At 36.5% G+C, this 23,019-nt stretch overlaps 1 protein-coding gene across 1 annotated transcript in view; it reads right to left on the minus strand.

Moving 5' to 3' along the window:
• smarca2 (SWI/SNF related, matrix associated, actin dependent regulator of chromatin, subfamily a, member 2) overlaps positions 1–22,623 on the minus strand; it is a 45,559-nt gene extending 22,936 nt beyond the window's left edge. The window contains 29 exon segments of the mRNA XM_052556983.1: positions 662–825; positions 994–1,160; positions 1,334–1,380; positions 2,484–2,570; positions 2,650–2,757; positions 3,108–3,132; positions 3,134–3,207; positions 3,499–3,567; positions 4,196–4,236; positions 4,239–4,296; positions 4,425–4,491; positions 5,128–5,322; positions 5,775–5,915; positions 10,072–10,172; positions 10,414–10,471; positions 11,321–11,451; positions 11,596–11,646; positions 11,822–11,992; positions 13,452–13,625; positions 14,498–14,671; positions 15,620–15,648; positions 15,651–15,740; positions 18,134–18,421; positions 20,629–20,706; positions 20,902–21,175; positions 21,177–21,250; positions 22,083–22,212; positions 22,398–22,445; positions 22,447–22,623. Of these exon segments, the coding sequence (XP_052412943.1) occupies positions 662–825; positions 994–1,160; positions 1,334–1,380; positions 2,484–2,570; positions 2,650–2,757; positions 3,108–3,132; positions 3,134–3,207; positions 3,499–3,567; positions 4,196–4,236; positions 4,239–4,296; positions 4,425–4,491; positions 5,128–5,322; positions 5,775–5,915; positions 10,072–10,172; positions 10,414–10,471; positions 11,321–11,451; positions 11,596–11,646; positions 11,822–11,992; positions 13,452–13,625; positions 14,498–14,671; positions 15,620–15,648; positions 15,651–15,740; positions 18,134–18,421; positions 20,629–20,706; positions 20,902–21,175; positions 21,177–21,250; positions 22,083–22,212; positions 22,398–22,445; positions 22,447–22,623 (3,291 nt within the window).
• Positions 22,624–23,019: the final 396 nt, after the last annotated feature.

The following is a 23,019-nucleotide window of genomic DNA, read 5'->3' on the forward strand; positions in this document are numbered from 1 at the left end:
ATAAATGAACAAAAAAAATGCATAGATTTCAAACATTGATTCAGAATGTATACTTCCAGGTTAGCTGGCATGAAAAAGTGTTGTGGTGTTAAGATGCTGTATTTCAAAACTATTTTAAACTGATTCTTTTATTCAAATTATTCAGTATGTAACTTATATATTAGAGACAGACTACATACTGAGAGACTACAGGGAATTTTTGAAGAGAGACTTCATGGTATACTTTCATATGTAGAACAATTTTTTTTAATGATTAAGAAATTCACAAGTATACACTACCATTAAATTTTTTTAAATGTGAAAATAAGTCTCTTGCTCACCACCAAAAATACAGTAAAAACTGTAATATTGTGAAATAGTGTTACAATTTTAAATAATTGTTTTCTATTTAATATATTTTAAATCTAATTTAATAATAAATATGTAATGACAAAACATTTTTTTTCATAATTATTTAATAAATATACGATCGATTTCCAGCATCATTTTTTAACAATGATTGTAATTAATAGTTTCATTTCACATACACATACTACAAGATGTTTCTGAAGTTTCTGATGTTTCTGAAGTCTGATCTACAAATGACAGATCACTGCTGAGCTGTAAACTAGCCATACAACTGTCTCGTTTCTCTCTAATCTGGGCAGTTATTCACACAAACCTGGTGGGGGTTCCAGTCGCTGTCAAAGATCACAACGGTGTCTGCAGCTTGCAAGTTGAGGCCCAGACCTCCTGCCCTGGTGCTCAGCATGAAGATGAAATACTTTGAGCCTTCGTCATTGAATTTCTTTAAAAGCATTGCACGATCCTCAGACTTCGTAGTTCCTGGAGGACACATCCAGCAGCAAACACGTTAATGAAAGAGAAAGGGCAGCCTATTCGTGTGATCACACTCATTAAACGAGAAAGTGGTGGAGCACAAATTGGAACTCCCTAGAACTGAGTTCCCGAAGGACAGGAAATCATTAAAGAAGAAATGCACTGATTACTGACCATCCATTCGCAGATAGAGGAAGTTACGGTAGGCAAAAAAATCCTCCATGATGGTCATGAGAGAGGTCATCTGACAGAACAAAAGCACTCTGTGATTGGTGGCCTTCAGCTTGGGCAGGATGAGGTCCAGTAATTCAAACTTGCCAGAGGCACGGTACAGGTCAGGGCTAGGTGGACAAGAAAAAAGCATGTCTATAATGTCAATGCCTTCATCGTGGTACAGCTCCACTGTCTGAGTCATGTAGCGAGGGAGGCCTGTGGTGTGTTTAATGATCCACATTTGACATGAATGAACACATCATGATAAGGTTAAGTAATGGTCTATTTGATCCGTACTCACCCATTGATAATGCCATTTGGAAATCCCAAGTGCTCAACAAAGGACTCCTAAATAGGTACGAAATAGACACTTTCAGATATCATGACATTGCTGAATGCTTCATTTTGATTGTTGACATGTTTTTAGGTCTACGACAACAGCTATGAAGTCGTTCTAGGTGATACTAAAGAAGTTATTTTGTATCCATACAGTGAAAGACAGTGGGGTCCAATGTTTTCGGACCCCATTAACTTTCATGGTATGAATGTTCTTCATTATTGTCTTGTTTTGTGCTCTTCAGGAGAAAGAAAGTAATACTAAAGCAGAACTTTCGTTTTTCGGTGTACCATTAAGGCTACATCCGCACTGATCTGCATATATCTGAAAACAGCGTTTTTGTTTTAAAACACTCTATGTCCACATTAGTGTCTAAGCTTTTTCCAAAAGTTGCTCATCCACACTGACATGTCTGAAAAGGTTTAAATCCCCTCGCTGTGCATGTGTAAAACATACAGTAGTTAAAGCTCACCGAGATGACACAAACAGAATAGACATAATACAATTCTCAAGCTATTCTTCTGGCACTCTTCTTCTTCTGGCTATATTAGCAAACTATCCCACAACTCACTGATGCGTCCGGGTCACACTCAAAATCGTCATTCCATGTAATTCTCAGTAACACAAATGTCATCATTGTGAGTAAATATTCTTAGATTGTTTTTAATGTGAATATTGTATAAATCAACATTTATTATTTAGCATCACAATGAAAAAGAAAAGTAGGCTCAACAATGTCAGTATAGCTTTAAACTGGGGTGCCCAAGCCTGTTCCTGGAGGGCCAGTGTCCACAAGAGTTTAGCTCTAAACTTAAACACTCCTGAATCAACTCTTTAGGACACTGGCACTTCAGGAGCAGGATATGGACACCCCTGACATCCAATAAGGGTCAAATATACATCACATGACCGAAAACCTCCATTTTCACAGTTCAGATTACATTGTGAAAATAAATTTAAAGCTCAGTTTTCGCTTGACTAAAATTCTGTCACAGTACTGTATGGATAAAGTCAAAACATAAAGGAACACATGCATTTTCAAACGTATCCCGACTAATGTGGGTGTATTATTAAAGATTTTAACACTCCAGTGTACTAAATCAAATGGTGATACCTCTATGTGCTGAAACATGTAGGGATGATTACAGATCTTCTTCAGCTGCATTATGGTGTTCATTAAGGTCTTGCCTCCTCCTTTGCCCTGTGGACGAAACACGTCATGGTAAAAACTTCTGAAGATCTACTCAGTCTGCACAGCAGCATACAGTCTCTCTCTTTACCTTCTTGTCTTTCTCTGACCCATCAGTGAGCAGGATGCATTTGCCCTGCATGTGCCTGTACAGAACCTTCTGGATGGCTGACATATCACATTTGATGATATACTCCACCTGTGACAAATGAAGAGCCAATGCATCAACATAGCCTGAATTGCATGCCATATAGAGTTATTTCAAAAAATGTTAAATAAATACAACAATTTTGTGAATATATAATATACATTTCTTTTTGCAAAAAATACAAGAAAAATGGACCATTAAAAAAATATTTATAGTAAACATATTTGCATCCTGAATTGTGACTGGATTTAATTGCTTTAATTGCTTGATTTTAATTGTAACCATTTAATTGCTTTGACAAGGCACTATATGTTCTATTTAGTAGATCCAATGCATATCTAGTTTTAATTTTTATTTTTACTACCATCAACAATGTCTAAAAAAACAGAGTGGCTACTTACTTTCTCAGGCAACTGAGACTCTGAGGCGCAGAAGGAAGGGACGTAACACCTTATGCAAACGACGAATGATAAGGATGGTCTCCTCTTCATTTAGATCCACCTATCAAACACCAGAGCAATCCATGACAGAGAGAAACTGATTAAGCCAGTGATATATAAAAAAGAGCCAATTAAATCTACAAGGGTGAAATATAAGTCTACCCTCTCTCCTGTCATTGCAAAAGGAGCATTGAACCACTGCTCAAAGGTGCTGCAGCTTTTGAAGATGGTGGGCAAAAGGAAGTTGAGCAGGGCCCAGAGCTCGGGTAATTTGTTCTACAGAGGAGTTCCAGTAAGTAACAGCCTCCTGGGAGCAACGAAGTGAGTGTTCAACGTAGTGAGTGTTCAACACTTGTGTGAGCTTGCAGTGATGGTTCTTCATGCGGTTGCCCTCGTCCACTATCATATACTTCCAGCGAATCTGGGAATTGGAAGAGATTCAACAATTAGAGCATAAAGGCAGTGAACGAGCTTTGCATTAAGCAACTCCAAGGTCATGGACTTGAGTCCCAGGGAATGCATGAACATAAAAAGTACACTACCGTTCAGTTCAGAAGAGTCAGGTTTATTTATTTTTTTTTTAAAGAAAGAAAGAAATTAATAGTCTTACATGGCAGCATTTAACTGTTCAAAAAACACAGTAAAGACTTATACAGCGTTAGAAAATATCTGCTCTTTTTAACTTCCTATTTAGCAAAGGATACTGAAAAATGTATCACTATTTCCATTAAAATACTGAGCATAAAATAAGAAGAAATGTTTATTAAGCACCAAATAAGCATATAAGAATGTTTTCTGAAGGATCATGTGACACTGAAGACTGGACTAATGGATACAAGTTACATATTAAATCTATAAAAATTTCACAATATTTCTGTTTTGCTGTATTTTTGATAAAATAAATGCAGCCTTGGTGAGCATAAAAAATATTTAAAAGTCTTACCGACCCCAAACTTTTGAACGTTAGTTTATTTATGTTTAGAATGCACTGTAAGTCACTATGGATAAAAGTGTCTGCAAATGCAGAAATGCAAATATGTGGCCTGCACCTTGGCGAGAATTTGCTTGTCTTTGATGATGTACTTATAAGGACAATAAACTTCCCACTGTGGAGCTGCGGCACCAAAGACCTTCGCATTGATGGTGTGCCCTTATTAAAATTAAAAAAAAAAAAAAACCGTTATTACCTCTGATTTTATTACCTTCAAGCAATATTACATCATAAAACAATATCATCCAAAGTAACACAACACAGTGATAACAAAAATCAATGGCTACATTGTAGGCAATTTTCACAATACTTGGTGCCCACTTGTCCAGCTCATAAACCCAGTTGGACAAAGTCCTGTAAAAAAAGAGGAACAAAAATCAATATTGTCATTTTTATATCCGAAGCCACTGATTCACCTTTAAATGAAGTCACATCCCTAAATGATATGTGATGGTGTGATCGTGGAACAGAGTTAATGATGGATGTGAGGTGAGGCAGTTTGAGGACATTTCTGGCCCTTGCACAAATCAATCACATTAATTTAAGCTTAAACAGCGCTGATGGCCATTTTCTCTATGTCCCACAGGGGCTTTTACAGACAGGAAGTCTCCGTGACATTAGTGGGGAAGGATATCCTAGCACAGCCTAAATGTACATTAATGAGAATATAAAACACCCCCAACTACACAAATAATGTTACAAGATGCTCTGCCATCAGAGAATCAATGTAATCCAATCTCCAGCCAACCAGTCATGCATGATCAATATGACAACGGTTCAGTGGCCTGAGGCGCTGCCATATGTTGCCTAAAACGCAACATCACAAATCACTATCATGAATCCCTCTTGTGTTTTCAGTCATTAGAGGTCAACCGAACTATGTGTGACAGTGTTTAGCTACTTAATGAAGCCATTACACCGCAAATCCTCTCAGGCAGCTCGCCTCATTACACCTTATCACGTTATTCACAGCTTGTTTGCTGGACTTACGAGAGCGGCACAATAATGAGGTATGGCCCGTTGAGCCTCTTGTTTTCCATCAGATAAGTGATAAGTGCGATAGTTTGAATGGTCTTCCCCAGTCCCATCTCATCAGCCAGAATACCATTCAGGTTGTTGTTGTATAGAGACACCATCCATTCCAGACCCTGGATCTGAACAAAAAGGCTTGTTATATGGCGGTAACTTCATATAAAATCATTACAAACAGACAACTAGAAAATTAGTTCATTGAACAACATGGGACAATAGACACAAATGGTGTTTCACAGCCGCTGAGTGGAATCAAAGCAGGAATCCAAGTGCTCACTTAGTTCTTTCAAAAGGATAAACAGTCTCTCTGAAGTTTTTCTTTAAAACACTCCAGCAATCAGGTTGGGAAGAAAAGAAAATTAGAAGAAATGGGGCTTGCTCTTCCTTTCGAAATCCATTACTGCACAAACTGGATAACAGATTCAATACAAACCACTCAATTTTTGATATTTCCTCTCTGTGTGATTTCTTTCCATTTCTAGAGTATAATCCCTTGAAATATCATTTAACCCTACACAGCTCTCTTCAGAGAAGATGGATTCTGAGTGCAATGTAACAGTGGAGGTGCCAGTTTAGTTTGGTTTAACTGTTCCTTTCCCTGGTACTGTTTGAGGGTCCCATTGATCAGTAGGGTGGACTGTTTCTCCACCCTTTCTATGACCGCGTGGGCCACTCCATAGTAAGACTGGGAGCTGGTCTCTCCTGCCTGAACACTGTACTCGTCATCCGCATCCTGCTTAGCAGACCTGCAACACAGGGTCCAACATTAAAAGGGATAGTTCACTCAAAAATGTAAATATCTGTCTTTCATCATTTAGCCCACACTTCCTCATGTTGTTCTAACATGTGTTCATGTTTTTTTTTTTTTTTTACGCATTATTTTTAACATAATTTACCTTTATTTCACACCGAACTGTCCCTCCTCTCACAGACGCCTCGATTATTTCCTGTTATAATGAAGCCCCCACCTCAGAAATATGCAATGGATTGAGATTGGTTAGCTGGCTCAGTGTTTTATGATTATGACTTTTATGCTCCGGTTGCATTGTAAACAATGACGTCCTCTATACTGCTTATCAATTTGAGCCCAATTGAGACACAGAGAATATTAATGAAGAGGATCACCTACAGTAGAACCTGTGCAAGCACGGCTCATAATGCATGTTTATTTGCTGTTGTCTCATACTTTTACATACACAGTTGTTTGTAAATGTTACTGCTTCTGTTAGCTTTTGATATACATTTTTATTCTGATTAAAACTTTAATACAGCATAGCAAAATGTAACGCTTCTCAATTCTATGTCAAAACAAGTGTATAAATGGAACAGTTGGAGCTGATCTAACGATCTAAATGAGAGAGGGAGAGAGAGAAAGAGAGAGAGAGAGAGAGAGATGCAGAGCAGGGCTACCCAAGGAACAGGATTGAGAACCACTGCTTTAGAACGTTGGTTTTGAAACTTATGAATCCATTAGAATCGTTAGAAGACAGAATCGCAATTCATATATGAACAGATTTTTACATGCACCCCTAGATTTCTCTTCCTCTTCTCTAAAGCAGAACAACATGGCCTTACCCCCTCTGTTGTGTGTTCCAGGGGGCGTGGTTTATCTGGGTTCGTGAAGTAACAGACCTGGGAAGAAGCTCATTGGACCCCCTCACCAGCCGTTTTTGTAAGCATTAAATCTGCCAGAATTTTAAAAGATGATATTTCCGTTTGCATTGAACTTTCAGTGCTGCAACGTTGCAAATAATGTTTATGCTCAAACAGCAACATTACACACTAACTAATGTTAAAAAAGTGAAATCACAATCAATCACCCATTTAATACAATTTAATAATATGAGAATTGGTTCCTAAACTTAAGTGTCTCAAAAATATTTATTTTGCGATGCTTGCAACAAACAAGGTAAATCTGCACCTTTCACCAAATCAATTTGTCTAATATATGTAAAATAAATACATTAAAACTGGATGCACAACCCTTTAGAAATATACATTACACTCTGTGCAGTCTGTGGCCACTTGATTATTTCCTGTAAATTCACTGGTCAGCATGGGGCTATCAATGCAAAGGACATGAGTCCAATTTCCAGGGAAAATGTATAAAATGCAATGTAACTTTGGATATCGTTAATGACTGAATTCGTTACAGCAAGAATTCAACAAGATGTTGGAAACAATCCATAGACATTATGGTCAGTGTTGACAAGATCTACAACTCCCCTTTGTTGGAAACTGGCAGAAACGTTCATTGAACCAGCTTGAAATGACATGCCTTGTGTTTTCACAAAAGATTCTACAGAGAACACTATGCAATCGGTGGCTGTGCTGACTGGCAGCCATATGCAAATAAGCTGTGCCATTCAAATGATGCTCCATTTCTATTAAGACTTTTCCATCAGCCCGATCCACTGACACAAGGCAAAACAGATCTACAGATTTATGTTGTGAACCTGATGTGCTCTTCTGTTGCTATAGCCCATCTACAATAGTTCAAGGCTGAACTTGCTGTGCAGGAGAGAATGTCAGCACATGGTTATTTCAGTTACTTCATCTTCCTGTCGGCTTGAACCAGACTGCCCATTCTCCTCCAACCTCTCTTATTGACAAGGACTTTTCACCCACAGAACTGCCTGCTCACGGGGTGCTTTTTAGTTTTCACACCACCCTCTAGAAACTCAAGAGACTGTTGTGTGTGAAAATCCCAGGAGATCTGCAGTTCCCTAGACACTGTAACCCCATCTGACACCTACAATCACTTCACGGTCTAAGTAACATTTCTTGGCTTTTCTCAGGTTTGAATCTCTTGACCATGTGTGCATCTTTTCATGCAGTGAGTCGCCATTAAAACTGACTGATTAGATGTTTGTATTAAGAAGCAGTGTGAATGTAAAGCTAATGAAGTGCTCATTTAGTATATTAAGAGTAAAACTTGGTTAACACTTTCTAGGAAGCCCATATAAGGGTATTATTAAGGCATTATAATGAATGAATAATCATAGCAATTATAATACATCATAACACCTACGTATTTGTGGTTGTAAGTTTAAGAGTATGATTATTTATAACATACAATGAAAACCATATTTAATCTACTTTATTTTACAGTATAATGGACAGTATCATATCTTGACACTGTTTATTTAAGATCTGAACAAAGTATTAGTATGCTCAAGAATGGTTGAATCTAGTATGGTAGAATAAGCCGACGTACTTGCAAAGACACTTATAGTCAGTTTATCTGTTGGTTGACCATCAAAATAAAGTGTTAGCATACGTTTACAGAAGCAGACATAAACTGTACTCTAAAGGGTACCATCAAAATAATCAAACTGATATTACAATAAAAATACTTCAAAGCAAATGTGTCAAATTACACATTCATCTAATCTGATATCTGATCGTATGGCTGTTTGAGAGAATTTTTTTATTATTATTTTTATTAATATTATTACAACTTATAAGTGGTTTTTGACCACTTTAAGTAAAGTAGCATAAAAAAAAATGTTAAGATATGAGACTTATAATACATTATAACTATGAAAAAAGTATGACCTTGCATTTTAAAATGCATTATGCATTCATTATAATGCCTTAAGAATAAACTTTTTATGTATTTTAAATACGGGCTTCATAGAAAGTGTTACCGAAAACTTTATCTAATTACAATTTGAGATGAATTGTGTTAAACAAAACATCTACAGGTTAATTGATTTATTATTTTAATATTTTGACAGCTCTAGTAATCAAGTAAGTTCAAAAGTCTGGGGAATTTAATCAAATTTAAACCAGTAAATAAACAAAGTTTAAACAAATAAACTTCCCAACAAAGAAATTTAACTAAACTTTATGACAAAGAAGTTAAATTAAATGAAAATGAGAAATGCTGCCTGGGAAACCAGCTGAAATAAGATCAGCTTAAGATATTTATATTTTATTTTAAGTTAGCATTTATTTTTTTCAAGTAACAAAAATGTTTTTGATATCCTTATTCTTAAAGCTGCGGTAGGTAACTTTTGACGCTCTAGCGGTTAATAAACAGAACTGCTTGCATCTTGCGGAAGAACATCGTAGCCGGAACTACTTCTCTCTGTTTATGTCTATGAAGAATCACAAAGGTACTGGGTTACTCCGCTGCGGTATCCCCGAAGCAATCTAAAATAGTCCGAATATAAACACTTATTATAGGTGCACCCTAGTGATTCAGGACAGGCTAAAAACACGGTTTGGAAAATGGATTAATGCTGTACTCGCTTATTATATAAATTTTTCTACATTTTGAACACAAACAAAGTTACGGACCGCAGCTCTGATTGGTTGTTTCTTAACGGGAGCGGATGACTTTCTGCAAATGGCAATAGGACCACTGGGAGGAGCCAGAGGAGCTTGATTTTTTCAAAGATTATCTGTCTCATATTCTACTGTCAGGACATAATGACAGGTTTAACAAATATGTAAAAAATATATTTTTACAAAAGTTACCTACTGCAGCTTTAACTATGTTTTGAATCATCTCATATCATGGCCATCTGAGGTACATGTTAAATACTTGCAGCTCAATTGCTGCTGTTATTAAAGTAAAACAGAGACAAAAAGATACAGTATACTGAATTTCCATTTTTTTGCTTTAATTGTTCAGCCGATAATATAATTCGCCATGAAAAAATAAAATCTAAAATCTGGAAAATTGCAAAATAGAAGCATTTTCACAACTGGACTTTTGAACCCCAATATAATGTTCAGCAAATGGTGAACTCCAGCTGAGGCATATGCTAACAGAAGTAAGAAATAAAAGAAGAACATAACAGCTATCGACACCCGAATCTTGCCGTCCTACTTTTTTTGCACTCCAGCTCAACAAAGGCATTTTTTGCTTCGAAGTGAGAACAAGCAACATACTCTATGATGTGCTTGGCTGCCGTTTCAGATACTTCATCACTGTTGGGATCGATGACTTTCTTTTCTTCCGATTCAGCTCTGGATGCCACCTCTTCATCATCCTAAAAGGGAGTATTAGTACATTTCACTCATTTAACGCTCAATGATTGCATGACTTACACAATATAACAGCAGAACTAAAAAAGAAAGGAGCTACTCAGGCAGATGCTAAAAAGACTTATGGGAGACAATTTATGGACGCAAAGAAAAGGATAGTATTATGTGTGATTTTGTGCACTTATGAATGACTCACTCTAACCCAAAGGAGCTGTCAATGCTTAATGAGAATAAGAGGACACTCACCTCATCTTCAAATTCCGAGCCACTGTCTTCACTGTCTGACCGTGGAGCAACTTCATAGCTGTTTTAAAGGGCATAATGCACTAGTAAACTCTCAAAGCCTTAGGATGGTTTATTGACAACACGAGCTCCAAAAAGGTGCTGTTTATCAAAGCTTTCCCTCACCCCCACAGTTAAATAAAAAAAAATATGCTCCAAAGCTGCCTTCTCTGTTGGATAGCACCCTTTCATCGAATGATGCACTTCAAGGAATATTCTTGGCCAAACCCAAAACTTCTGGACACATGAAAATGCTAATTATAAATGAGCCTTTTAAACACTATTTTATATGGCATTTTTTAGTTTTACATGAATGATTACACAAACCAAAATTCTGATCAGTTTCTGGAATACTTGACTTGCATTGGTCAAATGATACGGAAGCAGCGACGAATCTTTTCATCTGTATTATGATGTATTGAGTGTAACAGATTATTGAAAAAGAAAAATGTATGACCTTTATGAGGTCAATTCAAAAAAGAAACATATTCACAGGTGAATTGTTTACAATAAGATCTATAACATGATTTATTTTTAAATGCAGACTTAAATATTATCAATTCTAATGTTATTGCAGTGAACTACAGTGTCTCAAAGGTTTTATACTTTATTAATGCAATATTCTTCTTAGCAGACGCTTTAAGACGATACACATGTACGGTCATTTCATTTCTATTTGATTTAATGTCCCTGCATTTAATTATTTGTTCTTGTTCCTTTCAGTGAGCAACATTTCAGTGCATCCTTTCGTCATTTCCTTCACAAATCACTTCTGCACACTTCACAGCTCAATACAAGTGACGGGTCATATTTTTATGGAAATGTTTTCAATTACAGGACACACAGAGGATGCAATGTAAGGGCAGCTTACCCAGGGTTCATCTCGAGCCAGGCCTCTAACTGACTGGACTTGGGGGCATCTGTCCCCTGCAGCACTTTCCCCGTCTCAGTCTGAATGACTTTGACTGGCAGCTCACTCATCTGGCTGGTCTCATCTATGAGCTGCACGAATAAGTAAACATAAAAGCAGCTTTTCTGTGACAAGCTGTGTTAGATTAGGTTTGACAGAGTGTGTTTACTGGAGGGACATACAGCAGTTGGTTTTTCACGTTTACTCTGCTTTCATTTTCACAGCAATTTATTTACCTCTCCATCAGGCCCGATGGCTCCCATTCCTTCAGCATCGCTAGCTTCCTTCTAAAGGTTACAGATGAAAGAAATAAACAAGTATAGAGTGTCTGATAATCACAGAAATATCCTAAAGCTACTGACTGGAGTCGAGTGAAATAAACTGTAAGGACTGAACCAAATCAAACACGTCTAAAATAACAACATCAATCTTCATCATAAGCGATTGGACGGTTTCTCACACCTTTTTCTTCTTTCTCTTCCTCTTCTTCTCCTTGGCAGCTTGAGCAGCCTTGTGTTCATAGACAAGCTCAGTCAGGTTGGCCACGTATTCATCTGTCTGTTGAAGAAGGTAGGCCAGACGCTTGTCCTTCTTCTGATCAATTAGCTTCCTGTAACCTTCTTCATTCTCAGCCTAGTGAAAACAGATGGAGAGCCTGTGAGCACCTTTAAGGAAAAGCCTCTTCCCTAAGAGCCTTGAAGGGATTTAGTTTAGTTATATTTTCTATATATAAATTCAATATATTTTAAACAATATACAGGCATAATATTTTTATTACAAAATGTTTTTTTTTAAAGAATGAATTAATTTAAGAATTAATGTTCAACAGAAGAAAAATCACGGATTGGGCTATTTATTCAAGCACTAGACTGTGTGATGTGCTGTATGCTCATTTTGGAATGGAGTCAGCAAGACGATGTAAAAAAATATTATACAGTTTATGATGCTGAAACATACCATGTTTAATACCAATGTATACCAACAAGTATATCCAGGGCTGCTGCTGGCCAAATGGGTGCCCTAAGCAGGACTGTATTGTTGTGCCCCCCTTCCTCAAATATGTTGGGAAAAAAAAGAAACTACTATAGGGGTGAAAGTATACTGTAACTTGAATCAAATAAAAAAAGTAAATAAATGAATAACTTGTATTATTCACAAATGACAACTGTAGCTCTCGACATTTATTTATGGCTATACATTTATTATGACTCTAATTTATTTTATAGTTTAAGTGAATATTTGAATGAAATGTTTGGCCAATGGCCTAAACAAAGATTTGATTTTTGATCATCCTGTAAGTGTACAGTAGCAGCAGCTAATACCCTTTGGCTCCCTTTGTAGGTTTTTATTATAACAATGTTATGTACATAAATTGTTTATTTAGTATTAAACTACATTATGTGTTTTTAACAGTGTTATTAACCAGTCATTATTACATCATTGTTTTTATATAATGCATTTTAAGTTTTTAGTTTTTATAACAACAACAATAATATTTCTGTATAGTAATACTTCTTTGTATATTCATATTTGAAGTAACAAAACCATGGTTAATTTGCTATTACCATGGTTGCAAGAATGATGATTTTTGGTGTTATTATTGTTAAAACCAAGACAAATCTTCGTAAGGGAACCTGGAAAGACCGAGGGAATATTAGATACGTTGGTGGTGGGGAAATGATTTGCGACATTAAAACTCGTTATGAACGTCAACAGCCAACAAAAAAAAAGAAAAAAAAAGATGATTGATTTACAATTTATTTTAATAAATATAAAAAATGCATAAGGTGCGCATTGTAGTTGACACATAAAGTAACACATTAAAGTTGTTTTTCTCTTCAAATACTTTTGAAGTGTATTTTCTATTCTCTGCGTCTGATTGCTGATGTCTTTTAACCTGGCATAGATGTCCATAAATCAATTATGAACATTCAGCCGCAAACATGAGGTGCAAGTGGTTGAGAGTGCTGATGGGGGAATGGCGCATGTTTACTTTTTTGGGTTTTTGAGCAACTGAGATGGTGCCCCGCTGGGAGTTGGTGCCCTACTGAACTGGGACATATAGGGAGCGGCGGTACTGAGTATATCATACCATTAGTCTCCTCATCCTCTCTTTCTCGATTCTTTCCGTCTCCTTCTTCTGCTCTCTCTCTGTGTTGGTGTGCCATGTTGCGATGGCTTTAGACAGCTTTTGGATTTTTCCAGAGATGGATCTGTGATATTCCTTGAAATCTTTTGCATGCTGCAGAATGCTGTTGAGATACTCCTACAACAAGAAGAAAAACACAGCATGAATCCAAGAGCAAAATCTGGAGTTTGGTGTTGGCCATAAGTTTAGATTTTTTTAAACAAAGTCACATATATTGTGAAATATTGTTATAATTTAAAGTAACTGTGATGGAAAAGAATAATATTAAGCACCAGGACTCCTGTCTTGAGTGTAGCATGATTCTTCAGAAATCAGTAAGATATGCTTAACATGTCTTATTATCAACATTTCAACAGTTAACATTTGTTTTTCAGATTTCTTTGCCAAAGAGAAAGTTCAAGAGAACAGCATTTGAAATATTTCTTTTTTTTTTTTACATGACTAACCCTACTTAAGAGCACCAGTGTCGTGCTCGAATTATAATTACGACACTAAGAATAAAACTTGCTACTTAAATATTTTTGTGTGAATGCTGCCTTTGTGTGTTAAAAAAAAAAAAAAATCTATCTGTGCTTAGAGTTTTAACTGCACAAACTGTTATTGTCAGACTGAAATGCTTAGAGACATGTTTAAAAAAAAAAAAAACCTTTAGCCACCTGTTTCTAACTCTAGGCACTCTCAGAAGGTCAGACATAGTGTCAACTATTACACACTGCCAGGAGGAACATTTTTCACTTTTTCTGGTGTGTAGGTCGAAGATCGTACTTCCTCATTATTGCCACACCATGACTGTTCAGGCCAAGGGTATTTGATTCCTCTTGATAAGACTCCTCTAAAAACAGCTTTATCATTTAGTCAATATGTAAGCACATAAACTGTGTAAATAAGTCTTTTGCTGTGGGTGCCTGTTTGTTGTTTTTGTTAGTTTATTGAGTTTATTTAGTCGATTGAATTGATTACACTTGGTACAGTAATCATTCATTGATCACCTGGTGTTTCTGGCGGCGCTTCCTCTCCTGTTCAATCTTTTGCTGCTTCTCTAGTTTCTCTGTCCTGCGAGCTTCTCTAAGCGTCTGTCTCTTGCTGCGTTTGTAGGCTTTGGAGTTCAGGGCCGTCTCCAGAGTTGTGTCTCGGCGCATACAGGCTACAACATCAAGCCTCAACTAAAAAAAAAGAAAGAAAAAAAATCATCATAGTCATCTGTGGCAAAATGCATTAAGCTAATGAGTTTCATCAAATGATAATCATATTCTCATGCATTTCACACATTCTTTTTTCACAACTGTTGCTAATTACAGCAGAAAAGGCTGTGAATTGTGAAGGGACTGTGTGCTACAAATACAACATGAGCTCCCTCTAATGGTGAGTTTCACTGTCCTGCAAAAATAAATATTCCTAGCACAACTTCAGACACACAATGGGAATAGGACAAAGCTCAATGGAACCTGCAAATCAAAAATATGCACAAGGCTTATTGTAAATGATTCTATTGATTGTTAAGAAACAACAAACGCAAGTGTTTCCCAATTTATGAGTGAATTATTAGTAATAAATTACTGGAAATATGCGTTTATGAAGATTGTATTAGTTGTGTTCAGCATAAGTGAGAATATTTTGAGTACTTTATTAATATTGTTATAATTTATGACATTTATTTGTCACTTATACCGGAATTAATTATATATACGAGTAACAAGGGTTTAGAAATGCTTTTATACCATTTTCAAGGAAGGTTTCAATTAAATGATATAATATCATGTAGTGTAACCATCAATAAAAAAGACATAATATAAAATAACATATGTATAGACGTGAGTACACACATCTGAATTGTTTGCATCACATGATATTAATACAGTATTAATAAGCAATGGATGAGTTTAAAGAATATGCTAAACTATTCTAAAAAGGTTTTTAAGAATTATTTTGTCTTCCTTATGATATCAGTTCAAAAACATAAAATGTTTATTAAATAACAATTTTATACATAATTATAAAATATTCATTTTTATAGAATAAAAACATCCTCATCACAGAAATTGTTGTATGAATTACTTTTTTTAATGAATAAATAAATATGACAAAAAATGAGTGCCATGTCAATAACCCACCTGCCGCTGGAAGTTGAGCAGTCTTAAGGTTTCAGCTCCACGGTAACTTTAGTCCGCAGATCAGGTGGCAGTGATCCTGGCACATTCTCCAGCTCCTGAATTCTGTGAGCAATCAAGAAGACTTCGAACACAAATGAAAAAGGACAGTATATGTATATGTATAAAGGTCATTCAGTTAAAATATCAGAGCAGGAACCTTCAATCAAGCACGGATCTGTTTTATCAGATGTATTGTTGAATAGAGGTGTCTCTGAAGGTGAACTTCCTAGGCATTAATCCATTTTAGTTACCTTAGAGTTCGCCAGAAGTCTAAATCACCTGCAAGATCTGAACCTTTCACTTCATAAAAAAATAGATAGTACAGACCGGGGAAAAAACAACAACAACAACAAAAAAAAAAAAACCTGGTGACCTCAAGGTACATCAAACAATCAACACATTCCTGTTGCTTCAGACAGTGCAAGCCAGTCTAATCACCAAGTTCTAAGGAACTGTCAGAAACCTCAGAGGGTTGCTCACTGTCCTCTAACATTAACTAACATTCATGTTTAGAGCAGGTTACGGAAATGACACACATATTACCATAACCGCGAGTTTCATCTGATCAGCTGCAAACATTAACAATGGTGTCAATTTTTCCATACCATTTTGCCATACCAATAATGAACGAACAAGTGGATTCTGCAAAGCTTTTGCAGCACCGATTTCACAGGATATTTCAGAGTGTTTTGTTGTTTTTTACAGTCTATGCTCTCTAGCACAGTTCAATCAGGCCATATGCCTTTTTTTTATTTTTGCATTTTACGTGAATGGAAATTATTAAAATGAGTGAAATTATTACTTCAAAATATCTGGAAAAAGCACTGTAGTCCAAATGAGCTGTAATTGTTTGCTTCAGCAACAAAACTAGAGGCAAGTCATGGCCCAGTGGTTAGAAAGTTTGACTCCTAACCCTAAGGTTGTGGGTTCAAGTCTCGGGTCAGCAATACCACAACTGAGGTGCCCTTGAGCAAGACAACAAATCCCCAAATGCTCCCCGGGCGTCGAAGCATAAATGGCTGCCCACTGCTCCGTGTGTGCGTGTGCTTTTGGGAGTATGGGTCACCATACTTAGATGAATGTCACTTTCACTTTTCAAGATATTCCAGCAAAATAAATATAAAGCAGGGTCGTTCTGTTTCAACTCAACCAGAGGTTCCTGGCTCAAATTACTGATTTTGCTAATATTGTTTTCAGAAAAAATGATAAACATGTATAGTGATGAAAGCCAAAATATTAAATGTCATGAACATGGATGAATATTTACTGAGTACTCCGCTTTTTTGTAGAGGGGTGTCAAAATGGCAATTTTCACCTGAGATGCACAGCCAAATTACAGGGGGTTAAAAATGTAGAAATGTATTGTAGAATAAAAAAATGGTCTATTCATAAGATTCTATATTTGAATAAGCTTAAGTGATCATTGAAAGAAACTGTGTTCATTTTAACAGATTGTAAAGATGAATTCAGATTGAGTCCAGATCTCATTGAGGTCCCCTTATCTCTGGGAAAAAGATTTTGCAATATCTTTAATACTTCTTGAGTTACAGACATGCAAACTTTGAAAAAATAATATTTATTGCACTCTATTGTAAGACATTCATGTTCAATGCAGCTTGTTTTGACAGAAGGAAGCAAGACACATTTCTAGTTTGAATATTATTTGTTCATCAGACTTTCCTCTTTAAAAAGAAAACAAGTATCATATTTTTTCCAAAAGTGTCCCACATTTGGTTTTTGAAAATGAAAATACGAACAATTTAACAAATTGTCTCCTAATATGTCTGGAACTGAACCATATAGAGCCTTAAAAATAAAGACACCAAAACTTAAGTTTGTCAAGACCCAATATCTAAAAGGGCATTAAGATATCTTTAATACTTTTGGAGCTGCAGGCCTGCAAACTTGAAAAAGTGCTCTTTCCCCATTTTTGAATGGTCACCATTGGTACATAATGCAACAAAGATTGGTAAAATCAACAGATTGTACAAATTGACCTACCAATCTCAGTGTAAAAGTAAAAGAATGATGCTGTCATCTTTCTGAAGTCATTTTTAACCCCCTGTAATCTGGCTCTGAATCTAAGGTGAAAATTGCCGTTTTTAAACCCCTTTACAAAATAGTAGACTAATCAGTAAATATTCATCCACAACATTAAATATTCTGGCTTTCATCATGTTTATCTTTCTTCTGAAAAAAAAATATAATACAAAATTTAAGCCGAGGATCTCAGGTTTAGTTAACAAAGAATCACCCAGCAATTATTTTAACTTGGTATGTATACACATTTGGAATAACGGATAAAGAGTCTTAGAGACATGCCCCTTTAACTGCAGTGACAAAGACATTAGAAGACAAAGACATTAGTGCATCTGAGGTAAGATCATGAACTAATAACAATTCTGCAAAACTGTAATTCATGACTCCTTTGACCAGTGTAGATTGCTTGGTGTAGATTAAGTTGAATTGAATTACTCATTACATACCGGTATTCCCTCTCTTGCAAGAGTTCAACAGGGTCCAGACCCTGAGGCTTCTGAATCGGTGCGATGCGATTCTGTTTCTGCTGAAGCTGGATAATGAGGGAGGGCTGGCCTGGTCCTGGTCCTGGTGGTGGTGGCTGAGGTTGTGCTTGGGAGGTGAGGGAGGTGCTGGGCACAGGTTGGGTGCCAGTGGGGGCCAGCGGGGTAGCTGGAGAGGGTCTGCCGCTGGGACCTGGGACCAACAGCTTCTGTGGAGCGCTTGGGGTCTCTGAGCTTTGGCCTGACAATAAAGGAGATGCTCTTTGTGAACGTCTTGTGAGATTTATCAAAATGTCATGTCTGTGAAAGAAATGCTCATGTTGCCAAAAAGCATTAAGCTTCCAGTGATACATTACGCTGTTGTCAGTACAATCAATAGAATGTGCCATTATGAAACAGCGTAAGTAACATCTTTTATATTTCAGAAGCCCATTGTCGTCAGGATGTTTGATCATACTAAAAGAGTTAATCAAGGCTGTTTGCAGAAGGTTTTAAAACAGTTCAAAGCACACTGTGAACAACTGACGTCCACCACTGAAACAAAAAATCTTTACAAGGACTCATATGACCCATTCCAAACCAAATTCAATGCCTTTAAAGAAACTTTTTAAAGGGCATGCCTTCCCTCAATGAGAACATAAACACGAGATAATTGAAGAGCATGTTCAGAAGAAAAAGTTCTGGATCTTTATTTCTGGCAGGCAGGGCACAATCAATCAGTAGTTGAACCTGCCGTGAGGGCATGCAACAGTCCATAGTCATTTCATATCGAGCTAAAAAAACGCAGTGAAAATGTCAACTGACCTGAGGTGATGCATATTATCTTCCACAAGCACAGTCAATTAGCAGGAGTGGATTACAATTAAACCAAGCTGACTCACCAATCAAGCTCACTTGAAAAGAAAAGATGAACAATGAACTTTAATTTGTGAGAACTTCAGTGGCTTTTCAATAAAGATCTTACAATCCACAAATTAATTCCCTGTCATTTGAAAGCATGTTGGCGTGGTGATTTAACCTCTGTAAGGTCACCCCTTGGTAAGTTTTTAATCAATTTCAAAGTTGTATTTATATAGAGCATTTATATGTGCACAAGAATATACATAAATCTGAATTTGCTCCTATTTAATCAGTATCTGGAGCAAATACAACACATACAAACATAAAAGAAATGAACAAATCGATATACAGATAGATAAAATGCACTCTAAATGTCTCATTTTCAAAATGGTTACTGGCTTACATTCACAATGCACCTTTGCCATTTTAATGGACATATATGAGATGATTTGATTGAATAACTACATGCAGCACAATAAAGCAAGACTGAGCAGATTAGCACAGCAGTACTAGAACGTGACTGTCTGGACATTTCATGAATGTTACTTCTAAAGCTCAAAATATGCTGATTACCATGTCTAGTATAAAGCATTATGCCAAAACCACGTAAACATCTTATTTAGGCTTAACCAGAATATGTACCCTGGAATTTGAAGACAGGGGCACGAATACCTCTATGATTTTCTCTTATTTCTTATTTGTAAGAATTATTATTTATGTCTTAAATAAAATATAAATATTAGATGAAAAATTTAAAACTGGACATCTGATCTGAGATGCTGGACAGCAACTAACTGATATAAAAAGTTAAAGCACTAAAATAACTAAATCTAAAATAACACGAAATATTAACAATACAAAAACAAATAAAAATGATAACAGCACAACAAAATTACCAAAAAAATAATAATTAAAGCTGAAAATATAAAAATAAAAACTTAATTCAATATATTAAAGGTCCCATTTGATGAAAATTTCACTTTATGAGGTTTTTTAACATTAAGAAAATGTGTTAATCTCAACAGCTTTAATAGTAAAAGAAACCACAGAAAAAGTATTAGAGAGGGGTTTCACATGTAATACGCATTTCGAATGGAAAGATGTCAAAACAGTCGGGGTTTACTCTGATTGAGTCGCACAGCAGACACGCCCCTTTAAACAGAGCATTCAAGACAGATGACTAAAATCAGGATATAAATGCCTTTTATTCCTAAATTTGAAATGTAAAAATAATACTAACAATATAAGTACACCTCAGGAAACATTAAAAAAGGATTTTAAAAAAGAAAATAAAACCACATCATGGGACCTTTATGTAATACTATGATAATGTACAAATTATTGTTAACTTTAAAATAGAAAAATAGTCACTTTTAAAGTTTTTTTTTTGTTTTTGTTTTTTGCCCTACTATGGAAGTCAATGGGGACCAACAACTGTCTGGTTCTTCAAAATTCTTCAAAATATCTTCTTTTGTTTTCAACATAAGAAAGAAGCCTATACAGGTTTGGAAAAACATGAGGATGAATAAAAGATGGGGGAAGAAACACTGCCATCTGGTGGACTGCAGAGATGCAACTGCTTTAAGAATAAATACATCCCAAACTCACCTTCGGGCCAGGGTTTTGGCCCAGAACCGATATGAGTCTGCATGGCTGGAGAGGGACATGGGCCTGTTGCTGGCATACCTAGCAAAACAAAAATAGGTTTATGAAATGCCAAAAAAGAATTACAAAAAAGTTAACTAACATGACGACCAAATTCATCCAAAATATCATCAGTTGCATTCAGGCTTTAAAACACTGCAAAAATAAAAGTACAAGAGAAAATTTCACTAATGTAATTTGAACCTAAGGAAATTAGACTACTAACACCAAAATGACCATAAGCATATTCACCTGGAGGTCTATTGTAGGGGCCAGTGTTGATGGGCTGCTGCTGCATGGTGGGGAGGCTCCTCTTGCCCTGCACAGCTAACTGTAGATTCTCAGGCAGAGGCCGTCCATGACCCAGGATCTTGTATGCCAGGATCTGAGCCCTTAGTTGCTGTAGCTGGACTGGGCTGAAGGCAGACAGACCCCTAGCCTGCTGTCCCATCCCTTGTGGATCCATGGGCATCATGGGTGACTGATCCTGAGACATTTGTGGTGGGGTTGGCTCCTCCTTCTGACATAGGGCTGGGCACATTTTCCGGAACCTGGCCCATTGGCGAGGGATGAGGGGACATGTAGCCTAAGAAGCAAAAAAAGGCAAGATTTATGTAGTTTATTGCTATCAAAGGTGTCATTATTTTGATATTTCGTCTTTTTCTTTCTGTAGAATAAACCAGTTTTTTGTAGAAGAATGGAGGCCTTAATTAATGTGATTGAAAATGTACTGTTATTTCTCAAGTGTAGACTGTACAAATGTAAATTTTGAAAAATTATGGTGTGGCCACATTTACTGTGAAATTTAGCAAAATCCATTTTGATGGGAATCCGCATGCTTGGAAGTTCTGAATAAGAGTGAAAACGTTCCCCACAAAGATTTTACTGGGAGTTAAGTTGGTCACACAAATTACCATGTTGACTGAAAGAAAGCTGCTTGGTTTAAAAGAGACTTCTGTATAACTTATGCTTCATGCATCTCTCTACATTACTGACAATGGACCTTTTTTGCCCGCTGAATTTCACTTTAGGCTACCATCAACAATTATAAATAAACATTTATACTGCATTTTCGTTCAACAATCCATTACTGTTCATTGCAGAATATTATGAACATTTAAAGATACATTTAGAACAGTAAAAGGTTGAGATCGGAGAAAATCTTGGTGTGAAGAAAGCAAAGTACAAAAGATTTTACATATTACCATATGAGGATAATTAGTATAACATAAAGGCAGCCCCAAAGATAAGTGCACAAAAAATAAATAAATCAATAAATAAACACTGTGAGACAATTGCCTTAATTACCTCCTTCAGTGGCAGAAGAACAAGAGCCTCTTCTGGTGAACTACAATTATGGTTAAAATTATAACCTCTGGGTGCTTTCTTATTATATTGTGGCCAATATGTAATTGTACCTTGATTGTGTTGATCCATGGGGCTCTGTGGAGGACCTATGCCACTGTGTAGGGATTTCATTCCCACCCCCTTCATCTGGCCGAAGTGCATATCGTCTCCCATCCCCTTCTCATGCATTCCATCCATAGGCTGAATAGAAGCAGGAGATTAGTCATACATGCTGCTGGCAAACTGGCAACTTCAAAAATACTGTTTAAAAAAATGAACCTGCATCAGGAGCCTTTACATTTATTTATAGCGTTTTTCTGGTTTTGCATGTACTGGACAACTATTGATCTATTTTTATAAAACCAGTGCCAAAAGCCATCCTCTACCTTATGCATTGAGTGCATGTCCTGTGAATAGTCTCCAGCCCCTTGGCCCCTGCATAGCATGCGTGACACTTGGTGGCCCTGGGCTGGGGCCCATCATACTGTGTACAGAGCCAGGAGAGGGGCCGGGTCCAGGGCTTGGCCCTAGAATGGGCCCCGGAGACAGGCCAGCACCCGGTGAGGGACCAGCATAGGACATCGCAACTGATGGCTCATTAGGGGTGGACATCTATTGATTAAAAATCTGTGGTAAGGAAGGGGGAAAAAAGGTTGGACCTACTGTAAATTACAGATTCTCACTTTTCTACAAATTCTAAAGATTATTTGACTCCCAATTTACAGTATTTTTAAAAATAGTTAAAATAAAATATATATACATTAAGTCAAAACATTTTATGAAAAAGATGGTTCAAAGCCATAATAGTGTTGCTATAAAACTTAATATTAATAAATTATAACAGACTGTGACAAGCTGCTACATTGTTTACCAAAACTAATTAACCTGAAGAATTTAGTTTATTCTGATTATTAATATAGCTGCAAGCAGCAATTATGGGGCCAAACATTACAGAAGCAAGCCTCAGACCAACTGCAGGAATGATTATATAAAACCATTTTAAGATTT

Source organism: Carassius gibelio, chromosome B5 (assembly GCF_023724105.1).
Source record: "Carassius gibelio isolate Cgi1373 ecotype wild population from Czech Republic chromosome B5, carGib1.2-hapl.c, whole genome shotgun sequence".
Classification (NCBI taxonomy): Eukaryota; Metazoa; Chordata; class Actinopteri; order Cypriniformes; family Cyprinidae; genus Carassius; species Carassius gibelio.